We start from the raw sequence: 25,037 nt of genomic DNA, 5'->3' as shown, positions 1-25,037 counted from the left end.
TGGTACATACATACAATGGGATATTATTCAGCCGTAAGAATGAAATAATGTCATTTGCAGTAACACGGATGGACCTAGAGATTGTAATACTAAGTGAATTAAGTCAGACAGAGAAAGACAAATACCATATGATGTCACTTATAAGTGGAATCTAAAATATGATACAAATGAACTTATTTACAAAAAAGAAACAGACTCATAGACCTAGAAAACAAATTTATGGTTACCAAAGGGGAAAGGAGGTGAGGGAGGGATAAATTAGGAGATTGATATTAGCAGAGACAAACTACTATGTATATAAACAACAAGGTCCTACTGTATAGCACAAGGAATGATATTCAATATCCTGTGATAAACCATAATGGAAAAGAATATGAAAAAGAATATATATGTACAACTGAATCACTTTACTGTATAGCAGAAATTAACACATTGTAAATCAAGTATACTTCAATAAAAAATAAGTAAACATAAAATTTTTTAAAATTCCTATATTGATGAGTGAAGGAATACACTGTTTACAGTGTATAATGATGCCTTTAGCTAACTGAAATAATACCAACAGCTAAAATTTCTTGTAAGCTCACTACGTTCCAGGTACTCTAAAAACATAGGTAGTTTCCCCAGTTTACAGATAAGAGAACTGAGGTACAGGAAGGTTATGGGCCCAAGGTCAAGTATCTATTAAGGGACAGCCAAGATTCAAAGGCAGGTGTGGCCACAAACTCCTAACCCCACCTGCGCCTCATTGCCTTGACCCAGTGCCCGCGGGTGGGGAAGTGTGCGGATGTGAGCGTGTGGCCACGGTCTGGCCAGCCACCCCTCAGAGGGCCCCATAGTCCCAGGGATGTCCCAGATCCCAGAGTCACGGTGGGGCACCGGGCTTGCACACCCAGAAATTAAAAACAAAAAAAGATTACATCAAACAATTTGCCAAAGAAGATATATATATGTATGCATATATATATATATATATATATATATATATATATATATATATATACAGTAAATGTATATAAATACAAGAAAAGATTCCCGACATCACTAGTCATTATAGAAATACAAATAAAATCCACAGTGAGCACCACTAGACGGCCACTAGAATAGCTATAATTAAAAAGAGCAACCCCAGCAAGTGCTGGTGAGGCCACGGTGCAACTGGAACACTGACACGCTGCTTGTAAAAACATAAATGGTACGTCCGCTTTGGAAGCAGTTTGGCAGTTTCTTCAATATTACACTTACACCTGCCACATGTTGCAGCCATTTCACCCCTGGGTGGACCTTCACCCCAGAGAAATGGCAGCGTATGTCCATACAAAGATGTGGACACCGCTGTTCACAGAGCTCTGCTTGTAACAGCCCAAACTACAATAACCCAGGAGCTCCTCAGCAGCCAGACGGATGGATGGATTGGGGTATATCCATACAATGGAATATGCATGGACTATATTAAGACAGGCAACAGCATGAATAAATCTCAAAATTTTATGTTGCATGAAAGAAGCCACACCCTCTCCCTCAAAAAATAAAACATACTGTAAGCCCATTTACATAAAATTTGTGTAAAATGCAAATTAATCTACGGCGACAGAAAGCAAATCCGTGGTTGCCCTGGGGATGGGAAAGGGGTGGCTGGAAGGAAGGACTGAGGAAACTTTTTGAAGTGATTGGTATGTTCATTATCTTGATAGTTTCCTGGGCATCTCCACAGGTAAAAAAAATTTATCAAATTCTACATCTAAAAATGTGCAATTTACTGTATGTCAGTTTCATTTCAATAAAGCTGTTAAAAAAAGGAGGGGGTAAGTGCTCAAAAGACATGAGCTGTCGAGCCACGAAAAGACACGGAGGAACCTTAAATGCACATCACTAAGTGAAAGAAGCCATCGGAAAGGGCTACACGCTGTGTGATTCCAGCTACCCAACAACCTGGAAAAAGCACAACTGTGGAGACAGTAAAAAGATCAGTGACTGAAGGGGAGGGGGATGACTAGGGGGAGCACAAGGGGTCTTCAGGGCAGAAACTATTCTGTACGATGCTGTAAGGAAGGACACATTTGCCCAAATCCATAGAATGGTCAGCACGGAGTGACGGCTACCGTACACTGTGGACTTCGGGTGATGCTGATGCATCAACGTAGGTTCATCAACTGTAACAACTGGACCATCTGGTGGGGGGATGCTGACAGTGGGGGAAGTTCTGTGTGGGGCAGGGAGCAAGTGGGAACTCACCATACTTTTCCCTCAGTTTTTAAAAACTTTTCTTATTGTAGTAAAATACACATAAAATTTACCATCTAAGCCACTGTTAAGTGTACAGTGGCATTAAGTACATTAAGTACATTCACTTACTTAATGGTTGTGCAACCATCATCACTACCCACCTCCAGAACTTTTTTTCATCTCGTACTGAAACTTTTTTCCATTCAATTTCGCTGTGAAACTAAAACTGCTCTAAGAAAACAAAGCCTACTAATTAAAAACAAACAAACACACAAAAACCAGGGGGACATGAACCTACATGGATGAACGAAAGACAGAAGTCAGCAATAAGATGTTGGAAGCAGGAAAGCAGATGAGCAGAAAATGACTTAAAAGACGAGAGAGAGAAACAAATTATACTAACAATAAGCCTACTGAGATCTATTCACATTTGATAAAATTTCTACTAAACCTACAAAAACATACAAGTTTCTCACTTAGCTCAGACAAAATGAAGAGATCTGCCATTTCTCTCAGCATCCACACTCCACTGGCTTTCCCCGTGCCTCTCTGGTACCTCTGCTGGTAGATGTTCTAACCAACAACTAAATGTCAGAGTTCTTCAAGGCTCAGGCTACACACTGTTTTCTTCTTACCCTATACTCTTCCCTGAGTGATTTAATCCACACTCATGGCTTCAATTAAGAAACACCCAAATTGATATCTCTGGTTTGGACTCTTCTGAATGTTAGCCCTGCGAAGACAACTGCTAACTTAGAAATTTTCACAATTTCTCTGTAGCGCTTGTTATACTAGCAGTTTTGTTTCCTTGGTCATTTAACATCCGTTTTTCCCCAGGTTATAACCTCTCTGAACACAGTTACCCTGTGGACTGTGGCTCATCCTTGCATCACCAGTGCTGGATGCAGAGCAGCCGTTCAATAAACATCAAACTGACAAAGGAGGAAGCTTCTGTGAAGCTGTTATTATACAATTATTTAAGTAGACAATATAAAACAACATGAATGAATCACACAGACATTATGTTGAGTGAAAGAAGTCAAACAAAAAACAGTATACACTGTATGATTCCACTTATAAAAATGATGGTGTAGAAATCAGAACCATGGCTATCTTTGAGGCAAAGGGTATTGATTAGGGAGGGGCATGAGGGGGACCATTTGGGGGCTCAAAATGTTATATAGTTCAGTCTGGGTGGTGGTTATATGGATGTGTGTATACACGTGTGCATATACATACAATATATACATACTACACACAAATTAATTACTTCTTTTAGTATGCTTTTCGGTCTACATTATACCACAACAAAAGGAAAAAAAGAATGCATTTTGGAAAAAAAATGTAAAAAACTAAATATTGATGAGAAATATTCCCACAAGACTTTGGTAAATGAGAATAACCACTCTGCAGAACATAATACACGTTATGATCTTGATTTGGTAAAATAATATACTCATACAGTCTTTCTTCTGGTTTCTACAATAGAAATCCTACCCAAACTAACAAGCAAAAAATTCATTTAATGACACATACCTGGAAAGCTCACATAGCTAGGCCCACTTGCCCACAAATAATTTTTATTAAGAACTGCACTGAAACTCTCTAGACCAGGGGTCCCCAACCCCAGGCCGTGGACCGCTACCGGTCTGCGGCCTGTTAGGAACCGGAATGCACAGCAGGAGATGAGCGGCGGGCGAGTGAGCGAAGCTGCATCTGCCGCTCCCCATCGCTCCCCATCGCTTGCATCACCGCCTGAACCATCGCCCCATCGCTCGCATTATTGCCTGAACCATCCCCACCCCATCGCTCGCATCACCGCCTGAATCACCACTCCCCCACCGTCCATGGAAAAATTGTCTTTCACGAAACTGGTCCCTGGTGCCAAAAAGGCTGGGGACCGCTGCTCTGGACCATTCAAAAGCTAAACATTATAGGGCACCACTCAAAAGTGTCCATGAAAATCACAAGACCGCTCTTCTGAGTGCTAGAACCAGGGCTGGTCAGTTTCAAGCGAGCCTTCTTGAGCTCTGCCAGAAAGTCTGCATGCTTGTATGTCTGGAGAGATGTAAGGTGCAGAAGAAAGGTACAGCAAGCTACAGTTTTCAAGCATGAATCGCCAGTGTGAAAGGCAGGTAGATTCTCTGAAATGCAGGCATTTGAGAAGCTTCCAGACGGGCAGCTCTACACAGCTCACTGCAAGGGGAGCAACGGCAAGAATCCTTTAGCGATGATACTGATTCTCAACAGAGCTGCAGGAAATCTCATCAAGTCCCATGTAAATTCTTTAGTGTCTCAGGCTGACAAGGGCTCGGGGCTTCAAAAGACAAAAGTATCTCCCAAATCACATCAAACTTACTGACATCTTAAATTCACAGGTAACCCTTTATTTGAAAAATTCCTAGGTCAAAAGTTGAAGACAGCCATACAATATCAATTTTACAATTATTATGTTTTCACCCTGCCTCTAGGCGGAGCTTACACTGTGTGTGTGTGTGTGTGTGTGTGTGTGTGTGTGTGTGTGTCTGTCTGTCTGTCTGTCTATCTGTCTGTCTGCAGACGGGTGTGGGGGGAAGCAGCAGGTAACAAATAAGCAAGCAAAATACATGGTATACGATACAGTGTTACCTACTTCTGAGAAGCATACGGAAGGTTAAAAGGGAAACGGAGCACAGGGCATGGCTATCGCTTATTTTCTAGGGGTGGGCAGGGAGGGCCTCACTGGTAAGACAACGTCTGAGCAGAGCCCTATAGAGAGAGAAAGCCTCTCAGATCCTTCTATGATGGCAAAATCCAGACGCTAACAGGAAAATGTCTGCCAAGCTTACACTGAAAACCACAGGAAGAAAGAATTCTGCTGAAACCGTTGGAGTACTGCAACAATTGCAGCCATAACTACCCTTGCAGCCGGTTCACCTGTACCTAAACAAGCGCAGGCTGCCAGAAGCACCTGTGCTGCTCAGTTCTCGGTCTCTGCGCAACACGTGTTTCATGAGAGCACTTTATTTTTTTGTCCATGTTTTCAATCTGATAAATATCCAGGTATAATAACATACAAAAAGATAAAGCAATTTATTCTTACATCTTTTGGAGAACCTGGGCCATCACAACCCCATTCGTTAAATCTTCCACGGTCTGGCATGGTGCATCCACATTAAATGTCTGGATCTGGAAAAAGGAAATAAAAAAAAGGGAAAAAAAGATTCCATGGTTAACCATATAGAAGAATTCTTAGACTTCTTCTACCTCATCTTGGGAGTTGAATAAGTCTTAAAAAGCAGAACACTGTGAAATGTCTTCCCTTATGGGAAGTTTCTTGCAGCTTGCTATTGCAATTTTTTCCTTTTGGTAAAAGAGAAATGGTGGTGGACACTGGGTGGCTTCCCCGCATTCATCCTCCTCACAGATAATCATCTAAGAAAGTCACGGTGCCAGTGACTGGCTCATGGGTGCACAGGCAAAGACAATTTGGACCAAACAGATGCAAACAGAGGCTTACTTGGGCTTCCGGGAAAGAAAAGCCAACCTCCCCTTGGTGTGAATAAACATGCTGGTTGCTTCAATTGCCACAAGCAGTCATCTTGTTGACCGTTAGGATGCGGCCAATGCAGTGGATGGCAGAGAAGAGGAACAGAAAGAAAGGGGTCCTTGAGGCCAAAATTGAGCCACTAAACTAAAAATCTTGAAGCCTCCTATTATGTGAGATACATTTCTTCTTTGTGCCTGGCCAAGCTGAGACTTCTTTTACTCAGAACCAGAATATCTTTATACAGATGTAGAAATCACACAGTCAGGTTAGATATTCAGTTCATTTTGATTTTAAATGTATTATGAATCAGAACTAACATAACATGGCTGAGAATTAGTAGAAATTATTTCTGAGCAAGATAATAATACAGCTGAGCCAGCAATGATTCTACTCAGTAGCGCACCCAGGACTCAGAAGGTAATAAATCACTGAGAATAGACAGACGCAAGCCGTGCTCTGCAGTTTATAGGTTGTAAAATGGAGGAGTATGGGAATCAGAGGAAGAGATAAAACAGGGAAGAGAGTAGAATGGGGAAAGACAGGGTTAAAGAAGGAAGCATCGTTGTGCAAAACCTCTCAAGGCACATTAGGACTTCATCCTCAGAGCAAGGAGAGAAAGCAAAGGATTCTGAGCAGGAGGGTGAGGCCATGAGGTCTGCATCGTATAAGGATCACAGCAGCTGCAGTATGGAGAAAGGCTTGCAGGGAATAGGCAGGGAGACCTATGTTCATAGGTTTGTATGTTAACACATGAGGTCAAACTAGGTAATGACAATGGAAACCCTGCAAATAATGGTCAGGGGACCATCTGCCTTCAATACATTTTTACTTACAGGATTATATTCCTAGAAGTAAATTTGCTGGATCAAAGTGTATGAACGTTTTAAGGTTTTTGATAAATACTGCCAAACTGCCCTGAACAAGTGCTGTAGCAATTTACTAACAGTTGGTGAGTGTCCACTTCTCTGTGCCGTGTCATCTATCAAACCTTTAAAAAAAGAACTATTAACAAGTGCAGTCAGCAGCTTCTTCGTATTTTTGACAGTCTTGTGGGTAGAGATGGTTATGGCGGCGGGAACTAAGGAAATGGCCTTAAAGATCGCAAGGCAGGTGGTTTCTACTTAGGTGTCTATTTGGGAGAGGTGATGAAAAGAGGGCCCTTGCAGGCTACCCCCGACACTAACCTTATACATGCAGAGGTTCAATAAATCGTTAGTAAATGAATAAATGGACCAAATAAACATCATCTGTAGGAAATGATACTGAATTTCACTCCACACTCTCTCCAGTCCCCTCGTCAATGGTACTGTGGTAATAACAATGCTGTTTGAAAAGAAATAAGCACCCACTTTGGTTTTACAGTTGCTGAATTCATCTCTTTCTTGTAGGCTTAGAATGAAAAAGAGCAGACGTGAGGGCCACACCTCACTCATCTCTTGATCACCAACCTGGCCCAGAACAGCCCTCACTGAACACGCTCTGCAAGTAAACTAACTCCATCCCCAGCTTTGCTCCTAATCTGCTGGCTGTGTGACCTTGGATATGCCACTTTACCTCATTTCATGTCAGTTTTTCAATCTAGAAATTGGGAAAAATACCTTATGGAGGGGGTGTGTGTTGCTTAAAGAATGAAAGAGAAAACAAATGGACATTACGTATTTGTAAAAGTCTTAAGCAGTAGTTCCCAGACCTGGGTGTACACCCGAATCATCTGGGAAGTTGGAGAAGGCTGGGAGTCTATTTTTAACAAGTTCATCAAATAATGCTATGTGGCAGGGCACTGATTTGGCATTTGGAACCCTCTGATCCAAAGGGTTCTGATCCAAACCCTCTACCAAATGTAAAGGATGAAAGATTAGAAAACTGCCTCTGGCCAAGCATAAGGAAAAACTCAATAAAGCAGGTAATTCAATAATGCAAGTAATTTACTTGTAAGACTATATCTGTTTCTCTCTTGGGACTTAAAACTATTTTCGTTTTGAGTTTTTAAATGTGGCTTCCAAACAATTATTTTCTCTGAATTGGCCCTTGAGGTAAACAGTCGTTCATGAAGGCTAGAGGATGTCCACCTCTGCTTTGAGATAAAAGTAAAGCAGATACCAGAGAAACTCTCTCTATGGAGTTTGCTTTTGAGGCGATAAAAATGTTCTTGGAATTAGATAGTGGTGATGGTTGCACAACCTGCGATCATACTACAAAGCACATTGTGCACTTTTATAAGAACTTTATGGTATGTGTATTTTATTTTATTTTATTTTTTTACAGAGCAAACACTCTTTAATTAATTTATTTTTTTTAAATTTTTGGCTGTGTTGGGTCTTCGTTTCTGTGCGAGGGCTTTCTCTAGTTGCGGCAAGCGGGGGCCACTCTTCATTGCGGTGCGCGGGCCTCTCACCGTCGCGGCCTCTCCTGTTGCGGAGCACAGGCTCCAGATGCACAGGCTCAGCAGTTGTGGCTCACGGGCCCAGCCGCTCCGCGGCATGTGGGATCCTCCCAGACCAGGGCTCGAACCCGCGTCCCCTGCATTGGCAGGCAGACTCTCAACCGCTGCGCCACCAGGGAAGCCCCTGTGTATTTTAATTTTTAAAAAAATCTATCACCTACCAGTTCTCATAAATTCTGAGTTAAAATCTACAGGGTGTTTCAGGACAGCAGTAAAAAAAATTTTTTTTTAATGTACTTATTTTATTTATTTATTTTTGGCTGCGTTTGGGTCTTCATTGCTGCACGCAGGGGCTACTCTGTTGCGGTGCGTGGGCTTCTCATTGCGGTGGCTTCTCTTGTTGCGGAGCACGGGCTCTAGGCACGCGGGCTTCAGTAGTTGTAGCATGCTGGCTCCAGAGTGCAGGCTCAGTAGTTGTGGCTCGCAGGCTCTAGAGCACAGGCTCAGGAGTTGTGGTGCATGGGCTTAGCTGCTCCACGGCATGTGGGAGCTTCCTGGATCAGGGCTCAAACCCGTGTCCCCTGCATTGGCAGGCAGATTCTCAACCACTGCGCCACCAGGGAAGCCCAATAAGTAGAGTAAAATTTAAAGGTAATTGCACCTAACCACATTAGGGCGTGACACGCTGCTGGAAGAGTCATAACCTCTCTTTTAATTCCAAGGAGCTCTATTAACACCATCCAACTTCCACCTCACCTTCCCCCACAAAAGCATGAGAAGGGTAAAGCATGAAATCACCTGGAATTACTATCTCTAGAGTAGTGATTCTCAACCAGGGGCAATGTTGCTCCCTCTGAGACATTTTTAGTTGTAACAACTAAGTGGGTGCTATTGGCATCTAGTAGGTAGAGACCAGGATGACAGAGCAGTGCCCAGAACAAAAATGATCCAGCCCAGAATGTCAGTAATGCTAAGGTTAACAAACCTTGCTCCGGAGCAGTGGTTCTCAAAGTGTGGGCCTCAGGCCACTAATAGCGCCACCTGGAAACCTGTTAGAAATGAAGGCTATCAGGCCCTAGCTCAGCCCTACTGAATTACAGACTCTGGAACCGGGAACTAGCAATCATCATTTTAACAAGCCCTCCAATTATGCTGATCAATACTAATGCATAGGAAACATTTCTTAGTGTTAAATTGAATGCAATCAAAACATAGGTGAAGGGCTTCCCTGGTGGCGCAGTGGTTGAGAATCTGCCTGCTAATGCAAGGGACACGGGTTCGAGCCCTGGTTTGGGAAGGTCCCACATGCCGCGGAGCAACTGGGCCCGTGAGCCACAACTACTAAGCCTGCACGTCTGGAGCCTGTGCTCCGCAACAAGAGAGGCCACGATAGTGAGAGGCCCGCGCACCGCGATGAAGAGTGGCCCCCGCTTGCCGCAACTAGAGAAAGCCCTCACAGAAACGAAGACCCAACACAGCCAAAAATAAATTAATTAATTAATTTAAAAAAAACAAAAAAAAAAACATAGGTGAAGTTTCTTGTCCAAAGCTACCCACAGTTAGTAGGAAGCAAAGTCAGGATTTGAACCCAGGTGGTCAAATTTCAGAACCTATACTCTTAACTAACATGTCATATTGGCCCTCAGTTAAAAAAAAAAAAAAATTAAAGCTTTAAAAAATATACATGCTTTTGTACATCTGATTCCTTTATTCCTCCATTAGAGGACCTAAGAGTTAGGAAGGACAGAGAGAATGGAATGGGGGAGATACCACCACAAAAATTATACCCTCCCTAATTGTAAACACCAACATGCCATTTTACAGGCTGCTAAATATGAAAATTACAAGGATATGTTAATGTTGCTGGGTTTCCCAGAAGAAATGTACTGAACCTGTGTGGTGATGATTCTTGTTCCACTTAGCTTCTTGCCATTAGTTGGCGGCATTCCAGATTCTTTCTGGTTTTTCAGTCTTTAAAACCTAGGAAAGAGCAATCTTTCCATGTACCATTCAAGAAATTAGGCTTGACAGGTGTAATAGGTAGGGCAGATTTTTTCTAACAGGTAAGAGTGCATTTTGACTCAGAGGGTGGGGAGAGAGTTTAAGAGTGGAAACTTTCCAGCACATCCTGCTGAACTTTCTTGCTGCATAAACTTTGATTAGGAATTTAAGCTTAAACCATTTTCCCTTGGTAGGATGATACTTTGTCTCTTAACAAGCATTCCTCTTTCAACAAAAATGTGGAACGTTTGGTTCTTGGGCTAGTAACCTTTCTGATACAATAGCAATTTATCCAGCATTTGGGGCACTGAGATGTTCCACAGAAATGAACTCTGCATAGGTGGCCAACAGGCATCCCTCTAAGTGCCTGAGTTGTTATTTTAACCATTTCTGGTGGAAGAACTTCTAATATGTACTATATACCTCTGATCTCAAACTAAATGCTGTATAGTGAAAATAAACTTTTATTTGATATTCAGGATCATAATTATGATCTTCGGTAATTGAATGTGGAGGCTTTTGATGTATACAGGGCTGTCAGCTCAAAGACTGCCCAGGCTGAACCTTCACCTCTCGGGTCTTCTCTGTCACTGACAGCTGCCTGCATTTTGCTGAATGTGGCAGCTACCTTCTCACCTGCTGTGTGCAAAGAAACTGCACAATCAAGTTAGCTAGAACTTTTTGCAAAACAGAACAAATTATTCTAAACAGGGGTCCTTTCTTCGGAATGTATAGGATACATTTTCCCCCCTTAACTTTTGGTTTTGGAATTGTGTTCGGCTTTCATCTGGCCTTCAGCTATGAGGGGAGCTACTAGAGTGAACGCACATTTTCAGCTACCGCAGACACTTTCCACATGAACATTTATTCTGCTTTTTATAATAACAACTAAAAGAGAACAAACCCAGCGTTTAACCTCAACTTTATTTTGAAACATTTCAATGTACAACGTTTTAAAATGTTTCCAAATTTTAGAATTGTATATCTTTGTTTGGACTCTGCCCTCCAGTTTTGTCATTGATAATCTCTTCCCCAGAAATTTTCCTTGATGAGCCTTCCAGTGAAATTTCAAAAAGCCTTTTTTTCTACAAAACCAGATTACTTGACCTCTCTCTATAGCTGATAACCTGGATTATCGCTATTTTCTTAACACTTTACCAGATTTTAAATAGATGTGGCCATGGTGTGCTTCTGTTAGTACCCCTTCAAACTTCTCTCTGTGATTCTTCCTCTGTATTTTTATTAGCATTTCTCACCCAAATAACTGCACTGACCACCACCTTCTGGCAGATGCCCTTCAAACACACCTCTTTGTTTCCGTGACTCGTCTTTCTAGACTTTAAACAACGTAACCCTACTTCAGATTCTGTAAGTTTCCTCATCTTTGCCCTCTTGCCTTTTTTTTCTAGCACTGAAGGAGGTACAGACTCAAAAATGCACATCTTCAGATCCTCAATCTTCTGTTTACAACCTCTGCCAAATCCATTCCTTCCACAGTATCAAAGAATGTGGTAATTCTTTCCTTTATCTCTCCCCTGCCTAGTCAAACTTTGGCCACATTATGCAGCTTATCTGTTTTTTCTCTTCTCTAAAATGCAGCAGGGGAACCTATTTCCCCACTTAAGTCAGAACCCATTATAGTTGTAAGCTGTAATGTTAACTACATATTATTGCAAACGATTTGAAATGCCAAGAATGCCCTAATACAAAAGTTACTGAATAGATCAAGCTCTATCTACCCTTGTACATATTCTGTTTCAGAAAACATAATTTGATTTGATTTGACATAAGCCAAATTATGAAAATCTCAGACTATTTTCATTACGTTTGTTACAACCAGCCTAGGACACGGGCCCTCTAAGCATTCCACCCAAATGTCCCCACACAGGGCAGTGATGTCTGTACTCCAGGGATCTAAGCTTATCGCACAAGGCACCGCTAAACTGAATCTGTTTGGCATCTGTGTCTTACCTTGCACATTAATACAAATGCTGTAGTCACCTCCCTAAATAGATTAGTGCTGCATTCTAAAAGTGGTATTTAACGTTTTAGCAATGAGTAAAACGAAAGCTCCCCAAAGAAGCACCAGATTTATCCCGTAGATACACACACAGGCACAACCCAGGAACTGACACCGCACTTATGAAAACACACAAGCTTGGGTTTTACGTCCAACTGTACAAGAGGCTGCTAAAGGCACGATTGTTGGCATTAGAACGCAACACGTATTTACATGCACATGTGAGAATCTTAGTAAGCATTTGATAATTTAAAATTAGAATGGCATAACGTTGCCCCCCAAATGTCGAGTCCCACTTCTGATGCCCAAACACCTTCCGGACTTATTTTCACCTCGAACACCTTCCCTAGGCACCTCCACGCCGCTCACTTTCTCCTCTCCTATCGCGGAGGCCGGGCTGCGGGTCCTTCTACCCTCCGCCCTCCCGGGAAGCCCTCTCCCCCCGCGCCCCGCGCCGCTCGCCCTCCAGGGCTGCGCCGTCCCGGCGAGCGGGACAACAAAGGCGGCAGCGTCGGGCCGGGGTCTCGAGTGCCCCCCCCACCCCCGGCGGGGCGGGGAGCCGCCTGGTGACAGCGCCGCCCGCACCAGTCCTCGGCCTCCGCCCGGCCCCGCGGGCCCCGCGAGTTTCCCTCGGACCCGGCCGGGCCTCCCGCCGTGGACGCCGCCCGCACCGGCGTCCCAGCCCCCGCCCCGGGCCCCGGATGTGACGGCACCGGCGCCCTCGGCGCCCGCCCGGGGAGCGGGGAGATCCCAGGACGGCGGCCTGGGGGAGGGGGCCTTCGGACCGCGTCGCCACCTACCCAAGTGAGGAGGCTCTCGCACAGCTCCACCCGCTCCAGGGACTCCACGTTGAACATCTTCCCGCCGGGGCTCGCGGCCGCCCGGCCTCGCCAGGAAGCCCGCGGCTCGGCCCGGGGCTGCGTCCGAGGGTCGGCCTGCCCGTCCTCCGCCCGGCCGCCGACTCCGTCCGGCGCTGGCAGCGGCTCCCGCAGCGTCACCGGCGCCCCTCCTCCTCCGGCCCGTCGGGACCGCGCGCCACCGCGCGCGCCCGTCCGCCCCGCCCGCGGACCCGCAGCCCCGCAGCCCCGCCGCCCCGCACCCGCCGAGAACCCGGCCCGACCCGAGCCGCAGCCGCCCAGCACTGCGCACGGCCGTGCCCGCCGCCCGCTGCGTGTCGCCCCCGCGCGCTCCCCGCCGGCGGGTCCCCGCCGCGCCCTCACGGAAGCGCGGCAGTGCGCGTGCGCCGTGCCCGCGCGCCCGGCCCGGAGGAGGCAGCCAGTGGTCGCCCGCGAGGGTGGCGGGCAGCCCCGGAAACAATCTGTGCCCTCGGTCACCTGGAGCTGGCGAGGTGTCCTCCGCGGTGCAGAGGTACGCGCGGCCGAGCGCCGGCGGGGCCCCGGCCTGGGCGGGACGGCGGGGCGCCTTCCGCGGGGAGCCGGGCGGCCCCAGGCGCTCGCGCCGTGAGGCCGACGTGGCGGTCTTGGAGCGCCGAGGGCAGCCCTCCGCTCCTGCTCGGGCCGCGCGGACCTCGCCGCCCCGGGAGGCGGGGGAGGGTGTGCGGCGCCGGCCAGCCCGGGGGACCGCGACGGTTCCTGGGGCCTGTCCCTCTTTCCACAGTGGCCAGGGGGATCGGCCTCGAGCTGCCCCCGTTCCGAGGGTGAACCTCTGCAGGGTTACCGATTAATCGTTAGGCGATACAGCATGTGCAGAAAAGTGCACACAACGGACATGCCTAGAGAGTAATTAGTAATAAAACACGCAGGTAAAAACAAGGAGAACTGCCCATACCTCAGGAGTTCCTCCAGCACCTCGTGTTCCTTTCTGAGCATCGTTCCCTCCCTAGACAGACTTTTATGATGTTCACTTTCTTGCTTTTCCTTATCTCTTTACCACCTACGTATGCATGCCTAAACAACAGTTTTTCGTTGCCTGTTGTTGAGCTTCTATCAGTGGAATCATTGTGTTATTTTATAGCTTTGCATTCACAGTAAGTTTGTGTAGATCCATAGGTAATTTTCAGTGCTGTCTAGTATTCCACTGTATGAATATAACAGTATATCCATGCTACTGTTTATGGGCATTTTGCTGTTCCAGTTTGGGGCTAACTAAGAACAATGCTATAAGATTCATATTCCTAGAGACTAGTGCCAACGTGTAAGTTTCTTTAGCTATATGCCTTGGAGTCCTGGGATTGTTGAGTTATAGGTTGTGCATCACTTTACCAGATGATGCCAAACTTTTACGTGGGGTGCAACAAAGTTAACTTCCCAGGACACACCTTTCTGTGGTTTGCAGTTCCTGGAGCCCCCTTTCCCCATTAAGACTAGGTTGTGGGGCTTCCCTGGTGGCACAGTGGTTGAGAATCTGCCTGCCAATGCAGGGGACACGGGTTCGAGCCCTGGTCTGGGAAGATCCCACATGCCGCGGAGCAACTGGGCCCGTGAGCCACAACTACTGAGCCTGCGCGTCTGGAGCCTGTGCTCCGCAACAAGAGAGGCCACGATAGTGAGAGGCCCGCGCACCGCGATGAAGAGTGGTCCCCACTTGCCGCACTAGAGAAAGCCCTCGCACAGAAACAAAGACCCAACACAGCCATAAATAAATAAATAAATAAAATAATTTAAAAAAAAAAAAAAAAAAAGACTAGGTTGTGTCATTGAGCTTTCAGAGCTGCCAAGACAGCATTGAGTTTTTCATGATGCTTTTCAGAGTCCCAGTTAACAGATTTTTCACTGTGTGAATGTAGACGATCTTACCAGAAGTCTTCTCAGTGGTCTTTTAAACATTCTTCCCTACACCAAGGGCAGAGAAACCTTTAGAAGTGATAAAATGTGCCTTACCTGCCTTTGTTTTCTCTGTCGGTGCCTCTGGACCTTTGTCAAGCCAGAGTTTCTACATTCCAAGCTAGGTTATCACTGTAAGGATCCCTGGCACTTTAAGTGACCATTACCCTTGTTAGGCATGTAAAGTCATCAAGTCAGTCTGACACCCGTGTAACCTGTCTTTGGATGTGGAGCCTTGTTGGAAGGCCTGTAATGGGTGAGCACCTTCGCGCCCGCTGCTCTGGTTTTTAGGGCTTTGACACAGTTGACCTCAGCCTCCCTTCTCAGGTTTGATGGCTCACCCACAAGAATTTGTGCATGATGTGCAATGAGATTTCATTCTGTAGCTCCAGTTACCCTTCATGAAGGAAATTATATTAAAAACTTCTTGAATGTGAGTAATTGTCTGCAGAAGCCATGTGGCCATCATGTTTTTACATGAGTTTGGGTAAAAAGACATGGAGTTTCTCCTTTGAAGTTACGGAATTTCCTATATTTCCCTTATTTGTCTGTGTTGTTTTGTTTCGTTTTTCCTGAAAGCTTTGGAAAAGACCAAAGAGAGATGAGTGGCACTTGTCTTAGCTGTCTCCTTACTCCAGTTAGTTGGAGCATAATTCTCATCTACAGCTGTTTATCAGATTCAAGTAAACGGGGGAGTGTCCTTCGCCGCAGTGTGCCAAGTTTATCCCGTTTCCCAGGGAATACATACTTACAGCTTAGGTCAACGCGAGCTTGAGATGCTACTTACTGTAGCTGTAAGGAAGGCATGGCCACGTCTTATCATGGTTCTGCAGATTCCTTGAGGGTTGTTAATAATAGTAATCAAAATATTATAGCTTCCGTTAATTGAGAGCCTGTATGATGTACCAAGCAATATGTAAGTGCTCTACCTTTGTTATCTCATGAACTCCACAAAACTAGGGTGGTTTTGTTTTTTTTTTTGCCAAAAAAGTGGTTGCTCGATATAGTTCAAGTTAATTTTATGTATTTTACACATGAGGAAGCTGAGACCCAGATTTTGCACAAGTGCACAGTTGTCTGACTGCAAAGCTTATGCTTCTTCAATATATTAAGCTACTCAGTAAGACTTAGCCAGCTAAGCAATAACAAAGCCAGTGCTGGAAATCACTACCGCTTCTCTCAATTATCAATTTTTCTATCAATTATCAACACCGTTTCCAAGATCTATGGTGTTTTGTTTCTGTAAATCTGAAATAGTTAACAACAGAGTACTAGTAACTTGTTTTCATTTGATAGGACCCTATGAAATAGATTAGATGCCATGTTTTGGGGTTTTTAAAATTTATTTATTATTTATTTATTATTTATTTTTGGCTGTGTTGGGTCTTCGTTTCTGCGCGAGGGCTTTCTCCAGTTGCGGCAAGCGGGGGCCACTCCTCATCGCGGTGCGCGGGGCCTCTCATTATCGCGGCCTCTCTTGTTGCGGAGCAGAGGCTCCAGACGCGCAGGCTCAGTAATTGTGGCTCACGGGCCCAGTTGCTCCGCGGCATGTGGGATCCTCCCAGACCAGGGCTCGAACCCGTGTCCCCTGCATTGGCAGGCAGATTCTCAACCACTGCACCACCAGGGAAGCCCAGATGCCATGTTTTATAAATTAAATAACCTGGCTTTGGGGTTTCAAGCGAGCAGCATTTAGCGCAAGGCCCCTGCAACACGTAAGATCCCCTGCGCGCTGCCCCGCGGGGTGAGAGGTAGCCAGCGCGGGCGCCTCCCACTGCCGGTCGCTGAGGTCTTCAGAGGGCACCGTCCGGAAACTGGGAGGGTCTAGGGTGCTCCGTGAGAATGGGACTGGGGAGAGACGGCTTAAATCTTCGAGCACTGAAGCCTAATTTTCATCTCTGAAGGGAGGAAGCAGGCACTGGCTTCTGTTTTTATTGCTAAAGTAATACGTTCTTGAAAAGAATTCAGACTATAGAACTGTATCCTGGGAAAGGTGAGGATCCGGCTCTCCCAGGCCTGCTCCCCACTTGTAACCATTTTAACCTTTGGTTATTTAGCTTTCCTGCCTTTATTTTTTTTCAATTCCAGAAAGCTCTGAATCAGAGAAATGTAGTGGTGGAAGGAACTTAAGAAATCTTCAAATCCAGCTTTCACATTTTGCAGAAAATGAGGGGTCCTAAGAGATTAAGCGGGGTCCCAGTTGTGGTAGCAGAATTGGAGCTAAACTCCGGGGCCTGCATGCCATGCAGCGGGGCTTGGGCTCATGCTGAGAGCCTGTGCCCTTGGTCCAAATCAGCAGCACTGATTTGTTCCAGGTGAGCAGAGGTTGGGGGACTGAAGTTCAGGTTGACATTGGAATTCATTTTCAAGATTGGGGTATAAGGTCAACTCCTCAAGTAGAAAACTTTATTTCTTTTTATTGTTTATCCCCTGTAATCTTAGATTGGCTTCTTTCCAAACTGAGGTGGTGGTATAATACCTCATTTTTGAGCCAGCAGCGCCTACAGTTCCTTTTTGGACTCCTGTGATAAGAAAAACTACTGGCGGAAGTTAACTACTGAAGCCCCGACAGGTTGGTCAGACACCATTAGTATTTATCCATGTGAGGGCTGGGACTTCCACGTGGTAGGGAAGTGCAGCTGACCTTTCTGTTCCTCTCTAAGACTTACCAGCAGTCTCCTCCCTTCCTACCCTCTCTCAGCCCAAGCACCTCCTTCAGTGACACTAGAATCTGTGGCAATAAAAAGTAACTCTTCATTTCAACAACATTGGGAACTTTTGCTATAAAATGATGCAAATAACATTACATGGTCCTGCAATACTTAAAGTATCCTGGATCTCTGAGCTCTTGGAAATGTGAATGAAGCAGCATCTGAAGGGTGTAATTGGTAGAAGTATGTCTTTATACAGTAGAATATATATATATATATATATATATATATATATATATATAGTTTTGATTATTTTATTTTTTTATTGAACTATAGTTGATTTACAATATTGTGTTTCAGGTGTACAGCAAAGTGATTCAGTGATATAAGAATATATATATATAAAATGTATAGAGTAGAATTTAGTCACTTGATCACTGATTACACTTGCAAGGACATAGAAACAAATGTAACCCATTAAAAAAAGAAATAGTACAAAGTAGTGAACTCCCTAAAAGGACATGGAAACAAATGTAACCCATTAAAAAAAGAAATAGTACAAAGTAGCGAACTCCCTAAATGTACAGCATAGGAGAAAATCCTCCCAACTTGATTCAGTAATTGGAGGCTGGGACTCTCCACACAGGGTAACATTTTGCTTATCTCTGAGCAGATGCAAGTGGTTCTCACTGACACGACTTCTGACAGCCACAGCATCTTCAATTTAAAAAGAGGAAACCTGACAACATAAAAATCTAGATTGACTACATGGCCCACCCCAAGATTACTTGAGGCTTTTTTCTTCAGTTTCATTTGGCAGTTCATTTGACTCTTCTTTTGAATAAAATACTGAGGTTAGAGCTCCTCTGAGTTCCTGGTGTGTGCTTTCACGAAGGATACTTGAAACCTGTCATTAGAAAGTTCCTGATACATCAGGCCATTACCATGTGTAAAGCTGATGAAAGCCACCTTTGATCTGTTTGTTTGCTTAAGTTCCTTCCATGAGAGGTAATTTTCTTACTAGCAGCCAGTTCAGGTTCTTTTCAAAGGTGTTAGACTTTCACACTCAAAGTTTCCTTTTAACAGAAACTCACCTGATTAATGATGATATTGAATAAAACTGTTTTCAGTGCAGGACATTGCATAAATACAGGTTAATTATGATTAGTCATGTATATTTAATTGAATTTTATTGCCTTTATTTCCCTTTAGGTGTCTTGTAAGATTTTAAGTAACTTTAGTGTTTGCCATCTGAAAAAAGTAGGAATAACCTGTGATATTTGGACTCTGATGTGGTTGGGCCATCTCCCCTCATACCTATAGAAATTGGGTATTACCGTTTTCCTCTAGTTTAGTGTATGGGAGGGAGAGTTTCATATCCTCCCTTTTCTCTTCATAAGGAAATGCAGCCTCAGAGTGATTCCATATTCCAGGCAGTTCCCAGAATTCTGAACCATAAGCTGAGCTTAGTCCCAAGTGAGGCTAATCGTTTTCCAAGCAACAGAATTTTCATTAATTCAAGTAGTCTCAGTATAGCTATAAATGTTCTATAGCCTCCATGTCTATTACTTTTCAAATTACTAACACCATAAGTAAAGTAAGTCACTCCTATTTAAACATATATTTATTAGGTCCTTCTGTGTACAGGGCACTGTGCCAGGTAATACAGGAATATTTACAGAAGAAGACAATATATTTCCTTCCGTATCCGTACATGGTACATTCCATGACGCACATTCAGTGCCATGAGGGAGAAGAGGGATGTGATCTATGTGGAGAATTTATTTGGTATTCAGGAATAAGAAAAGAGCAATTGGGCATGAGAAATGTCTTTTTTTCTTTAATGATTTTAAAGCACTCATTAATGGGGCATTCCCCACTGGAGATGTACTTAATGCAACCTACCTCAAGCGGGTGCTACAAAAAAGTACATATATCAGAAGTCAGCTACATTTATATCGTTTTTATTAATATATTTCATTTTCACTGTGTCGTTTATAATTTTCATCTTATCTCTTTTTCTTTTAGACCTGGAATGGCCAAATATCAAGGTGAAGTTCACAGTTTGAAACTGGATGATGATTCAGTCATAGAAGGAGTAAGTGACCAAGTACTTGTGGCAGTTGTGGTCAGTTTCGCTTTGATTGCTACCCTGGTATATGCACTTTTCAGGTGAGACTAAAGGACAAAAGAATTTAAATAATATGTATTTCCAAGGGCCACTGACTTTCTGACTGCTTCTAGTAATGTTTAATACTTAATATTAAAAGCAAATAATAAAGCTGATTCACTTTGTTATAAAGCAGAAACTAACCAAAAAAAAAAAAAAAAAAGCAAGTAATAGAGTTCAGTGATTGTATATATTTACTAAGGTATTTTATTTTCCACTAGGCTCTAAATGCTACCGTGTATTTTTCTCGTCATCAACTGTCTAGTCAGAAAAAAATTTAGATTTATCATCCATATTTTGAATAAAATGTTAATATTTTCTGTTGGAGTATCACAGTTTTAAAATGTAATTTTCATTATTGAATTCATCAACTTGTAGGTGATATATCAGTGTTTAAGTGAAAAAAACTGGGACAAAAAAATCTTGGACAGTATGGAGGGATTAAGATTAGAATTAAAATTGCTGTTATATAGGATTAAGTGAATTAATAAATGTGAAACACTTAGAACATAGCGTTGTTGAGAGGATTAAATGAGTTAAAATATTTTTTAAAAATTACTGTTATAGTATCAGGAATACTATTTAAAGGTCTTAGATGTCTATGTACCAATAAACAGACAGGGTAATAAACTAGAAATTTAAGTATTAACACATGGAGATAAATAAAATTTTGTATATATCGTTGAAAACAGAAATGAAAAAAGTATAAAGTAGAAAAGAGATTACAGTAATTCCAAAAACTACAGATCTATTAGTTTCTTATAAAATTATAGAAAGGATTATTAAACAGAATATGAGCATTCTCTTTTACCTTTGCATGGTTAGTTTCTTATTAGGGTGACATTATCTTGATTTCAGTAGAGTATTTTACACGGTACCTGGTGATGCCCTTGTGGACATAGTGGGGAAATGATGACCAGATGATAGCAGATTTAAGTGAGTTTATAACTGGTTGACAGATCATTCCCAGGAGTGCTGACTAATGTTTTAGTGTAAGCCAAAAAAGAAGGACACTGAATTGTTGCAGGGCTCTGCTTCTGAGCCTGTTCTTCTCATTTCTGTTAGCAACTGGGATGAAGAAGACAAAAGAAGCATGTTTATTAAATTGTCAGTTGGGATGGATAGCTAATGTACTGGTACCACAGAATCAAGATTTAAAAATGGGTCATCCCCCCAAAAAAATAAATAAATAAAAGTTGTGGGACAATCAAAAAAAAAACAACAAAAGGGTCATCCCATACATCTATGGTCAGCTGGTTTTTGACAATGGTGCCAAGACCTTACAGTGGGGAAAGATTTCAACAAGTGATGTTGGGACAACTGGATAGCCACATGCAAAAGAATAAAGTTGGACCCATACCACATCATATGCAAAAATGGATCAAAGATTTAAATGTAAGAGCAAAATTATATAACTCTTATAAGAAAACATAGGAGTAAATCATGAAGATTCTTAGATATGATGCCAAAAGCATGATCAATGAAAGAAAGAATAGATAAACTGGAATTCATCAAAAGTAACAACTTTTTTTGCTTCAAAGAACTTCATCAAGACAGTGAAAAGTCATTTCACTAAATGGGAGAAAACATTTCAAGTCATATATCTGATCAGGCCCTTATATCTGAATATGTAGAGAACTCAAAACTCAATAATAAAAAGATGAGTAACCCAATTAATAAATGGGCAAAGGACCAGAATAGACATTCCTCCAGAGATATACAAATGGCCCGTAAGTATGTGAATAGATGCCTGACATTCTTAGTCATTCAGGGAAATGCAAATCAAAACCACGGTGAGATACAGCTTCATACCCACTGGGATGGCTAGGTCCAAAAAGTCAAATAATAACAATTGTTGAGGATATGGAGAAATTGGAACCCTCATACACTACTGATAGGGGAGTTAAAATGGTGCAGCCACTTTGGAAAACTATTGGTTCCTCAAATGAGTAAACATAGTGTTACCATATATCCTAGCAATTTTATTCCTAAGTATATATACCCATGAGAAATGAAAGCATATCTCCACATAAGAACTTGTACAGGAATGTTTACAGCAGGATTATTCATAATAGCCAAAAGGTGGAAACAGATGAATGGATCCATCAATAGATGAATGGGTAAACAAAAGGTGGTATATCCATGCAATGGAATATTATTCAGCTTTAAAAAGGAATGATATACTGATGCACACATGCTACCTTGTGGAGGAAACTTGAAAACATTGTGCTAAGTGAAATAAGCCAGACACAAAAGGCCATATATTTGAGTCTGCTCTTATGTCCACAGTCGGAAAATCCATAGAGATAGAAAGTAGATTAGTGGTTGTGTAGGACTGGAGTTGGAGATGGGGGTATGGGGGCAATAACTAAAGGGTACAGGGTTCTTTTTGAGGTGATGAAAATGTTCTAAAATTGACGGTGGTGATTAATTACACCTCAATAAAGCTGTTTTAAAAATGGGTCATGACTAGGCAAATAACAAAAAAAAAATCTGCTCTTTACCTATTGAGAATGGGATGCAGATATGAATTTATTGTCATTTGAAAGTATCCATGATAAATTGTTGAGTGAGAATTAAGTGAAAGGCACATGACAAAACCATAGGTCAAGTAGCCCATTTTGTTTAAAAAAAGTATTTTTATAAAATTAATTTTATTTAAAAATATTTTTATTTTCCTTTGTTTTTCTAATTTCTCTACTATGGATAATTATTACTTGTAAATAAAATATTTTTCCTCACAGACTGTAGTGATGTGAAGCCCAAAATAAAAGTTTCTATTAATAAGGCAATTGTATGTTGTAGATGCCAAAAACTTAACAGCATTAAGGTGTATTAATGAGAATAATCAGACAAAGGTCACATATAGATTATATTCAGTTTGGGTCAAGAATTTTAAATTGGAAAACATTCAGGGGAGGTTATCAAAATGGGTAAAGCTATGGAAACAAATCATTTAAAAATGCCTGAAAGAACTGGGGATATCTAGCTTAGGGGAAAAGACTGTAGGATGCAAAAGCTTTAAATACGATGAGAGCTTGTTTTGTTGAAGAAGAATTAGGTTAATTCTGTGTAGCTTCATGGGGAGAACTAGGGTGTAAAGGAAAAAACCTACAGATTTTTCCTTCTTATGTAGTGAAGGACCCAGTTCTTCCCTACCGTTTCTCTCCTGTGTCTCCTTTATATTTACACAGAACTCTTCACTTCTGGTCACCAAATGTGTGTGGGCTTTTCCCCTCCAGGCAATTCTCCATGACACCAGCTTGGTGTCCCACAATTTAACTCAATTCCGATACTGTCTGCCTGGGGATGGTGTCAGCTCCACAGGTTAAGGGCTCGGTCCCACAAGCCTGCTCCCCACCACACTTCATATGCCAACGGCAAGTAGTAGGTCCCCAAGTCACCCCCAGCTTCTGTATGATTTCTGTCCCCAGGTTATCCACAACAAATCGGAGGTTCTCGTGACCCCCTCCTCAGGTTTGATTAATTTTCTAGAGCAGGTCACAGAACTCAGGGAAGCAGTTAGGTTTACCAGTTTATTAAAGGGTGTGATAAAGGATACAGATGCACAGCCAGATGAAGAGATGCGTAGGGTGAGGTCCGGGGGGTCCTGAGCGCAGGAGCCTCTGTCCCTGTGGAGTTGGGGTGCGTCACCTTCCTGGTGTGGACGTGTTCACCCACCTGAAGCTGTCGGGACCGCACTACTGGGATCTCATGGAGGCTCCCTCACGTAGGCGTGATCAGTTGTTAACTCTGTTTCTGGCCCCTCCTCTCTCTGGAGAATGGGGGCAGGGGTGGAGGATGCTGAACGTTCCAAGCTTCTAATCAGGACTTTGTCCCTCCGGTGAGCAGCCCTCATCCAGGAGCCCACCCAGCGTCGCCTCATTAGAGCAAAAGACACTCCTGTCACCCAGGAATTTACAGGGGCTGCAGGAACCCTGTGTGAGGGGCCAGGTCAAAGACCAAATATTAGAATAAAAGGTACTCCTAGTGCTCTTATCACTTAGGAATTTGCAGGTGTTTCTGGAGCTCTGTGCCAGGAGCCGGGGGCAGAGACCAATATATATTAATATATATTTTCTATTATCTCATACAGGGCCAATAGGTGGGGATAAATGATGAGATTTTGGCTTAACCTAAGATATAACTTTTCAAGTAATATAAGGTGCTCCCCATTACGTGGATGTTGTCTTGAATCTGTCGTATGATTGGGTGGGAGGTCAGTTTAAGTTGCTGTCCAGCTGTTCAGATTCAAATTCAATTGGCAGTTGTCATCCTGCTACTTTAGCTGAAGTATTCAATTAATGAGTTAGGGAAGGGGTAGCATGCATACTAGAAGATTCAAACAAAGGAAGCTTTTGTCTCTTTTCTGTAACTTCTTTGATGTTTGTAGTTTATAATTCATCCTTTGTTTGTATTGTGGTAACATATCCATAACATAAAAGTTATCACTTTATGTGTACAATTCATTGGCATTAAGTACATTCACAATGTTGTGTAACCATCACCACTGTTTATTTCCAGAACTTTCTCATCATCCGAAACAGAAACTCTACCAGTTAAATAATAACTCCCTATTTCTCCTCCCCCTGCTCCTGGTAACCTTTATGCCACCTTCTGCCTCGAGAAATTAGGCTATTCTAGGTACCTCATAAGGTGGAATTAGTGTTTGTCCATTTGTGTCTGACTTATTTCATTTAGCGTAATGCATGCAAGGTTCATCCATGCTGTATCATCTACCAGAATTTCATTCCTTTTTATGGCTGAATAATATTCCATTGCATGTATATACCACATTTCGTTTATTCATCTGTTGATGGATATTTACGTTGTTCCCACCTTTTGGCTGTTTTGAATGGTGCTCTGTGAACGTTGGGGTACAAGAATCTGTTTGAGTCCTTGCTTTCAACTGGAATTGCATGATCATGTGGTAGTTCTGTGTGTAACTTTTTGAGGAACCTTCAGTCTGTTTTTCACAGCAGCTGCCCCATTTTACATTCCCACCAGCAATGCACAATGGTTCTAATTTCTCTACATCCTGGCCAACAGTTGCTACTTTGTGTTTTTTTGATAGTCATCCTAGTGGGTGTGAAGGGGTATCTCACTGTGGTTTTGATTTGCATTTCACTGATGACTAATGATGTTGAACATCATTTCATGTGCTTATTGGCCATCTGTATGACTTCTTTAGAGAAATGTCTATTCAAGTCCTTAGTGCATATTCGAATTAGGTTGTTTGCTTTTTTGTGTTTGAGTTATGAGTTATTTCTATAT

At 42.9% G+C, this 25,037-nt stretch overlaps 2 protein-coding genes across 14 annotated transcripts in view; one reads left to right on the top strand and one right to left on the bottom strand.

Annotated features, from left to right (window-relative positions):
* Positions 1–13,161, bottom strand: part of HOOK3 (hook microtubule tethering protein 3) — a 120,823-nt gene extending 107,662 nt beyond the window's left edge. For all 5 annotated transcript variants that reach the window (XR_014258143.1, XM_082444225.1, XM_082444226.1 and 2 more), the window contains exons 1-2: positions 12,960–13,161; positions 5,309–5,394 (exon numbers count right to left, since the gene is read on the bottom strand). Coding sequence is in view for 4 of the 5 variants with exons in the window: in XM_082444225.1 (XP_082300351.1) it covers positions 5,309–5,394; positions 12,960–13,016 (143 nt within the window). In the remaining variant the exon portion in view is untranslated. The remainder of the gene's footprint in view (positions 1–5,308; positions 5,395–12,959) is intronic.
* The window catches only part of RNF170 (ring finger protein 170), a 29,883-nt gene continuing 18,002 nt past the window's right edge, over positions 13,157–25,037 (top strand). For 2 of the 9 annotated variants that reach the window (XM_082444289.1, XM_082444290.1), the window contains exons 1-3: positions 13,389–13,527; positions 17,385–17,514; positions 19,622–19,691. Coding sequence is in view for 5 of the 9 variants with exons in the window: in XM_082444288.1 (XP_082300414.1) it covers positions 19,629–19,765 (137 nt within the window). In the remaining 4 variants the exon portion in view is untranslated. Of the gene's footprint in view, positions 13,528–17,237; positions 17,258–17,384; positions 17,515–19,621; positions 19,766–25,037 lie in introns of those variants that run through there. The other 7 variants (XM_082444286.1, XM_082444284.1, XM_082444288.1 and 4 more) reach the window with 5 other exon arrangements.

Source organism: Balaenoptera physalus, assembly GCF_965194825.1.
Source record: "Balaenoptera physalus genome assembly, chromosome: 21".
Taxonomy (NCBI): domain Eukaryota; kingdom Metazoa; phylum Chordata; class Mammalia; order Artiodactyla; family Balaenopteridae; genus Balaenoptera; species Balaenoptera physalus.
This window is presented reverse-complemented; position numbering and strand designations above follow the sequence as displayed.